The 7,807-nt window shown below is 47.2% G+C and overlaps 1 protein-coding gene across 1 annotated transcript in view; it reads left to right on the top strand.

Annotated features, from left to right (window-relative positions):
• Window positions 1-6,433: 6,433 nt before the first annotated feature.
• The window catches only part of TGFBI (transforming growth factor beta induced), a 44,411-nt gene continuing 43,037 nt past the window's right edge, over window positions 6,434-7,807 (top strand). The window contains exon 1 of the mRNA XM_019506243.1: window positions 6,434-6,584. Within this exon, the coding sequence (XP_019361788.1) occupies window positions 6,457-6,584 (128 nt within the window). The 5' untranslated portion in view covers window positions 6,434-6,456. The remainder of the gene's footprint in view (window positions 6,585-7,807) is intronic.

Raw genomic sequence — 7,807 nt, 5'->3', positions numbered from 1 at the left:
AAAATATAGAACATCAAATTATGCAGCTAAATGTAATGATGTGACTCTCTCGGTTGATTTTTGTTGGTGTTATGTGTGTGACTTATTGCCACAATGACATAACACTGGCTTAGGGACTTAGCAAAGTCTGTTAGCATCCTCCAAAGCCCACTGACAGCAATGGGAAGCCTTGCATTGACTTTGACAGGCTGTGAATTGGTCCTCCTAATACTAGACAAGCGAATAAACGCTATGCTTGTATGGTGAGTAGGCTAAAAGTAGCATGTCATCCCTGTTTGTCCCTTTCTACCCTCCTTGTTGCACCCTCACTGCTGGAGGATTTCTGTCAGTATGAAGTGGCTCAGCGTCCAATCCTATATACATCCACTTAGTAATGAACCAGTGGGGTAGCTCATGCAATGAACTCAGTACTGTAGTTGGTACTAAAGATTTTCAGAGTGAGACCATGACACATTGCTCAGCTCTCTGAACATACCATCCCCTGTCATCATCTTTCATCTACAAGACAACTGCTGAGTTAGGGGAATCTGTCCATAAATTGTCAGGATCCAGTATCTGAACAACTGCGTAATGGTTCTTCGTATAGCAAGAGAAGTGAGCCTGGGCATTTGGTTGGCTCTGTCAAGACTGTACCCTTCTGCTGGAAGGAAGTCTTATGTAGCCAGTCCTTCCTAGTCTGGTGAATCTGAGTAAAGCACTCCTGTGTTCCTTCTTGCAAAGGGTTCAGGTAGAGACACAAAAAAGGATGAAAGCAACAAAGAAACAAGCGTGGAGAGGGGGAGTCACTGGCAGGACACAAATGCAAGCTCTAGTCCTCTCTGCCGGCCTTGAGAAGAGCTCCTTGGAGGAGTGATGCAAGCAGGATTTGGCTTCCACGCTGTTATATTGGTTTTCTGATGGAATCTGGGGCCAGATCCTCAGCTCTTACAAATCAGAATTGTTTCTTTGAAAATATTACCTGCTTTATGCAGCTGAAAAGGCAGCTCCTCCACCACACCTTTATCTATGTTATTCTTGACCCATTGGTCACTGAGTTTTCTCAGCTTCAGAATGTCACTGATTGAATCTCTCTCTTTATTCTTAAATTACCTAATTGGTGGTTAAATTAGATATTTTTTTTGCATTGCTTCGTAGAAGTGGTTGTGTTTTGATGTCTAGGAAAGTGCAGTACAAAAGTAGCATTGATCTGGACCGATATTTGGTTTTAGGGTTTTTTTCATTCAGCCTGCGTAGGTACTATAGCATTTTCTTATTTCCACTCTCACCTATTGGCCATGATGAGAATTTTCCATGTATTTTTCAAATGCCTGAAGAATAACATAAAAGAACGACAGTATTAATTGGCTTTCTGGCTCATCCTTTTTAAAATTAACTCTGCTGAATTTAAAACGTGTAGATGTCAAAAGAGCTTTAAAAATTCTTCAGTGCAGTTGCTTGGGCTGTGAAAGCTGAGAGCAACTTGGGAAAAATAGCACTTAAAAGTCAGCACTGCTCACACCAGAGGTTATATTGAAATGGTGATTGTTATACCTTCTAACAACGTGTGGCTGGATTGGCTACATATTGTTTATAATTATGGGATTAGCCAAAGCAATTATGGCCAGCTAGGCATTACCATATACACAATGACCAGATTCTGATTCTACCCTGTTGATCAACATTAATTTTTCTCCCATGTGTGTCTGGAGGAACAGAAAGGAAATAGTGGTTTGGTTTGGTTTTTGTTTTCCATAAACTTAGAGCCTCATCCCAGAGACATCTGAGAAGCCACCCCCTCCATTTCATATAGGTCCTTACCTGGGCTAAACATTCGGTATCTGGATCTGGAACTGGTTTATCTAGGTGCACACCTTTCTGGCCCTCCAGAGTGGCTCATGCAACAGCATCCACAATATTTACGATCCAAAGAGTTTGATCATTACAGTCTTCAGATTTGTTTACCATGGAGAAAAAAAAGCTCTCTAAAAAAGAAGTGCCTGTTATTGCTACAGAGCTCTTCCACTTGGTTCAATGATACCCCTTGAGATGTATTTGGATTCCTTTCCTCTGCTGAAACAGCTGCTGTTACTGGTTTTTGCTTAGCCTGAAAATGTTTATGAAAGTGTCTTGGTATGTGAGTGCATGTTCCCGAATGATTGATTCTCGCATATTTGTAGGAGCACAAGTAGTGTCTATCGGAAAGTGATTTCATTAACCTCAACATCTGTGGGCCTGCCTGAAAGCTGAACTTCACGTGAGTACGTCACGTGATGACAACTTACACATTGGGTTCAGCTCCAATCTGATGTTCCAAATTCGATTAATATTTACAGTGTGAATACCTTTTCCCCTCCAGTTTAACAACAAAACCAGCTTCACATAAACTACTTGAAAGCTGAGTTAGTGGGGGATACAAGCTAGTATACGCACTTCAGGCTCCATGCAACACGTAGCTGTTTGGAAAAGTCCTTTCCTGAGCTGCCCTGAGCACAGACTTTAATCAGAGAAGCATTTGCCATAGAGTTGGTGCCACCACCAAAGAACTAATGAATCATCATGAATCAAACAAATTGTTGGGAGGTGGCATGATCAAGAAGGTGGGGCTTCACTTAGGAGTCGGGATGCCTGGGTTCTTTGCCCAGCTTTGCCACATGCTTGCTGTGTGACACAGCTCTTTTCCAGCTGCCTTTTCCCCTTGCACAACCCTTGTCTACTTTGAATGGAGGCAACTTCCCTGGTACATACTGACTCACTGCCCCCAAAAATACTTCTTTAAAAATGCCTTGGGTTTGATGAACGCTTACGGATGCCAAGGCAGGATTTTGATTCCTGAGAATGGCCTTGGCAGTGGAACCCTGTGATCCCACAGTGTCTGTGACTAATGCATTACTACAGACATCTTTTAATCCCTTTATGGAAAGAGTGTAGTACCTTTGACATGTGTTTGCTGGCCACAGTCAACTCTAAGCAAGGCCTGAAGGAAAACTTTTGCCTTCAGTGGCTGTCTACAAGACTAGTGGATTGCACAGTTGTTACTGTGGAGTCATTTAGTACTTGCATTACTGTGCACTAGTATCCCCACAGGTTTTTTTTTCCAGATGCTACTACAGAGTAGCAATGAGCTACTGCGTAGTAGCTTGTTGCTACTGTGCAGTAGCATCATGTCACGGTTAGTGCCTGCCAATGCTGCTGCATGGTAGCAACTGTGCAGTAGGTCATTGGTACTGTGCAATAGCCCCTTGTGTGGACGTGCCTAGTGACTCTTAAGAAAACTGACACACAAAAAAAAGAAAAGGAATTAAAAAATATACACATCGAGCTGGCAGGGCCACAGCTTTGGGTGCCACTGGTCTAACCTTTCCTGTCTGGGGCAGGAGGTCAGACCTGATGATCTGTTTAGGTCTCTTCTGACCCTAAGCACTATGAAACTATGAAACCTATTCTTAAAATTGCATAGAGAACCCTCTCATTCAACTACAGGGCCTGAAAACATCAAGAACACCCTAGCTTGTGGTAGGTGGTGAAGGAGGATGAAGCCTCTGTCTGTTGTTCTATTGACAATTCAAGAGTTAACTTCCCAGGTTTTAAGCCAGTAACTTTCACTGGCATTACACTGAATAAGGTAACTCACAGGAGACACTTGGAGACAGACACGTGTCTTAACACCAGATCCTTTCCTGGGCTGAGGTACCTGAGCATGGACAACAGGCATGTCAGATGGGAAATCACAGCTTAAAACACCCCAGGAGATGCAGGTGCCTATTTCTTCCCTTGCAAAAGAAGGTAACAGTGGCTCCTTTCTTTCACAGCAAAGCTACAGGTCGGGGGAATGCATCCATCTTTTAATATAATTAGCTTGGTCATGGGACTAGATGGGGATGATTTGGGCTTTGTGCTGTATCCCCAACTCCCAGGTCAGTGCACTAACCACCTGGCTGGGATGTTAAAGCTGTTACCAGTGCGTAGAGAAGAATTCAACCGAGACAGGAAGGAAGAGAAGGCAAAACACTGTGTAAATCATTGATTGAGCTGTAACCCCAGAGAGGATGAGCAGGTTCCGATCCCGGCTGGAAGGACTGTTGATGCATTTCATCTAATTCCTGTTTACCTTAAAATGTGTGATCCGATTTGTTTACCTAGGGAAAAAACTCTCTCTTAAGAAATAAGTCTTTATTATTGCTCACTCCTTTGTCTGTTTGGCTCTGTGGTACCCCTTGAGAGACATTTAGATTCCTCTTTCCTGCTAAAGCATCTGCCATTTCTGGCCACTGCTCAGTCTGAAACTGTGCACAGGAGTGTCCTTCTCAGTTTGTGTACCTACATGACTGGAAGTGGCCGCAAAACAGGGTTTCCAGTTTGCCGGAAATGTCAGGTGTTTAAAATCTGGTTTGGGGCTGAATCAGACCGAGCTGGAAAGAAAGAAAAAGCAAACAGAACGGGAAATGTCCCACGGAACAGAAATGCCAATACAACATGCTTTTAACCCCCGAACCTGGTGTTTCTCAAAGGCAGTGGTGTTCTTGGAAATTGTAGCTGGTCAGTGAAACTGATGCTCTTGTCAGTTTCATCGCTAATAGCAGGACCGACCCTGATCAGCGTCAGGTTCAGTGTCAGCTACTGACTCCGTAGCTTCTGGGCATACTGGGGCAGGGGAAGCACAGACTGGGACCCAAACTCAGGAGGTCCATCCTGGTTTTGCAGCAGGGAGCCTGAAAGCTAGCATTGAAATGAGAGGTGAAGTGGGCAGATGGGTAAGGGATAAGAGTGCCGTGGCCGTGGGAAGAAGCCCTGTTGCTTTATTGTTACTGATGCTTAGTGCAAGGTCTGTTATCCGGTGGAATAGGAGCGGAAGGTTGTGACCTTCTGGGGACTTTGACTGGGCCGTGCCAATGCTCTTGCTGGGACCAAAGCCAGAGGGTCCTGGCTAGAGGGTCTTGCCCTGTGCTCAGGGTCAGACTGATGCGAGTCAGAGAGAAGTAGTGTTAGAAGGCATCTCTGCAGGTTATCTAATCCAATGCCCTTCCTGAAGCAGGATCATCTGTATCCAAACTGTCTCATACAGCCATAATCTAAACTCTACATAAAACTGCCCTCAACCCTCAAAAACACAGGCCTAACACCCTGCCCTGCCACGGGGAAAGCAGAGGAACTGGGGCACCCAGTGTCCTGCTTCTATGAAATGCCGTATTTTGGATCAGGAAGGGGTTTTACCCCATGGTCAGATTGATACAGACAAGGGGCAGGTTGCCTTCTCCGGTAGCAGGGGGCATGGTACACTACTCGGGACCTCATGAGTGTATATTGACAACAGAAGCAGGACATTGGCTGCCTTGGCACAACATAGACCGAGCATCTGAACCTGCCCCAGGGAAAGCAGGGGACCAAGTTGAGGGTCATCTTATGTTGAGTGTAGATGAGGGGTTGTATGGGACAGTATGCACAAGGCTGATCCTGCCTCAGGCAGGGGGTTGGACTAGATGTGACCTCCGGATGCCCCTTCCAGCCCCACGTCTCTAGGATCCTATGAACCCTTTAAAAGCATCCTATGAATCCTTTACAAGCTATCACTGTCGGGCAGCTCTTCCCGGAGAGATCCCTATTCCAGTACCCCCAATCCCCAGCAACTGAGCGGTTGATTCAGCATGGAGCAAGACCAAAGATGGCTCTAAGCCGCCAGGAGAGGGCTGGTTTATCAGTAGGGATCCTGGTAAAAAAAAAGAATCCCCAATTTTAGGTTTTAAAAAAACAAACAACTCCAAAATCCACATTTTTCCATGATTAAAATGAAACACCACTATATCTATCTATCTGTCTATCTCTAGATGTGACCTCCGGATGCCCCTGCCCTGCCTACAGACATATAGATATAGGTATATCTATACCTAGAGAGATAGATCTATAGATATAGATGGAGAGATAGATAGGTTTATCTCTCTCTCTCTCTCTCTCTACCTATCTATTGATATAGATATAGATCTACCTAGATCTAGATAGAGAGAGAGAGATTAGTGGCGTTTCATTTTAACCACAGGAAAATGCGGATTTGGAGTTACTTTTTCTTAAACCGAAAATTGGGGATTTTATTAAATCAGAGAAAACCAGGATCCCTAGTTATCAGGGTCACAGAGCCCCCCCTCCCCCGTTGAGGCAGGAGCCCCGCTGGAACGCGCTGACTGCCGGGCTGTGATCTCACTCGCTCACGTCATCTGCAGAAAGGGGGGACCCCGTGACGTCATGCCGCAGGTTGCGGGGCGGGAAGGGCTGTCCCCGCGCTGGTTTGGACGGGGTGGCAGGGGATGCTCCCAGCCGGCCTGGGGGGTGGGGGTTGCAGGGCCGCCCCCCCTCCCGGGCCGGGCTGCCGGGGGCAGGGGCATTGCTGTCCCGTGGCCGCGGCTTCCCCGCCCCTTCCCCTGCCCGGCTCGTATTTAAGCGCCGCTCCCGACCCTGCCGCGGTCTCGCTTCCCCCCGGCCGGCCCCATGCAGCTCCCCGCGCCGCCGCTGCTCCTGGCCCTGGCCCTGGCCCTGGCGCTCAGCCTGGCGGGCGCCTTCAAGTCCCCCTACCAGCAGGTCCTGCAGCACAGCCGGCTCCGCGGCAGGCAGCACGGGTAAGGGGCTGCGGGAGCGGGGCAGCTACTTCGTGTCCGGCCGTAGGTTCACAGTTGTTCGGGGCTGGAAGGGGGCCAGGCCCCCTGCGCTTGCTGCGATCGGATTGTGCCCGCGTGTGTGTGATCTCGCAACAGACTGATTGTGTGTGTGTGACAAGTTTCCCCAGGTAGATGTGACACCTTTTATTAGACCAAATGAGTAGTCGGGGGGGAAAAAGTTCTTAGCAAGCTTTCACCCTTCATCAGGCATAGGGAGTCTTTGCTGGTTTGAGAGTTCAAGGAATGAGAGGAGCTAGAAGTGTGGCAGGATGTCAGTGGAAACGTATGTGTGTGGGTGTGATCTCGCTGCGTGGATTGCTTTTGAGGGCACGGTGCCACAGAAGTGTTGGTGGCTTTGGCACAGCCTAGAGTTGTGGCTAGCATGGCACAGAGGGCAGGCTAGCTTTGCACCTTCTAGACTAACCCAAGTAGTATCTCATTCACATCCGTCTCTCAGGATTAGTCCTGTGTGTATGACGTATAGGGTCCCACTGAAGTGTGGTTGCCTTTGGCACACCCTGGGATTCAGCTTTACAGGTAACAGAAGGCAGGCTATGTTTGCACCTTCTAGACTAACTCAGGTAGCATCTGATTCACATCCATCTCAGGATTGTTTGTGAGAGAGAGAGAGAGCTGGCAACACTATCAGGATTATTTGCATGTGTATCACATTTAAAGGCACGGTCCCATAGAAGCACGGGTGACTTTGGCACAGCCTAGGATAAGATGGAATAGAAGGTAGGCTAGATTTGCACCTTCTAGACTAACCTAAGCAGTATCTAATTCACATCTATCTCTTGGGAATAGTTGTGTGTGTATCACTTTTAAGGGCACAGTCCCAAGTGTGGTTGGGTTGCCATTGGCACAGTCTAGGATTACAGCTTGCAGGGAACCAGAGGCAGGCTAGACTTGCACCTTCTGGACTACCCCAAATAGCATCTAATTCATGTCCATCTATCAAGATTGTTCATGTGTGTGAATGTGAGAGAGATCTGGCAACACTCTCTCAGGATGATTCATGTATCACTTGTGGGGGCACGGTCTCATAGAAGCACAGGTGACTGGTATAGTCTAGGATTAGGGCTAGCATGGCACAGAAGGCAGGCTAGATTTGCACCTTCTAGACTAACCGAAGTAGCAGCTATTTCACATCCATTTCTCAGGACTGTGTGGGGGGGGTGGGG

This window comes from Gavialis gangeticus, unplaced genomic scaffold, assembly GCF_001723915.1.
Source record: "Gavialis gangeticus isolate Ggan-Ray unplaced genomic scaffold, GavGan_comp1, whole genome shotgun sequence".
In the NCBI taxonomy this organism is placed as follows: Eukaryota; Metazoa; Chordata; order Crocodylia; family Gavialidae; genus Gavialis; species Gavialis gangeticus.
The sequence above is the reverse complement of the archived record's forward strand: the minus strand, read 5'-3'. Positions and strand labels throughout refer to the sequence as shown.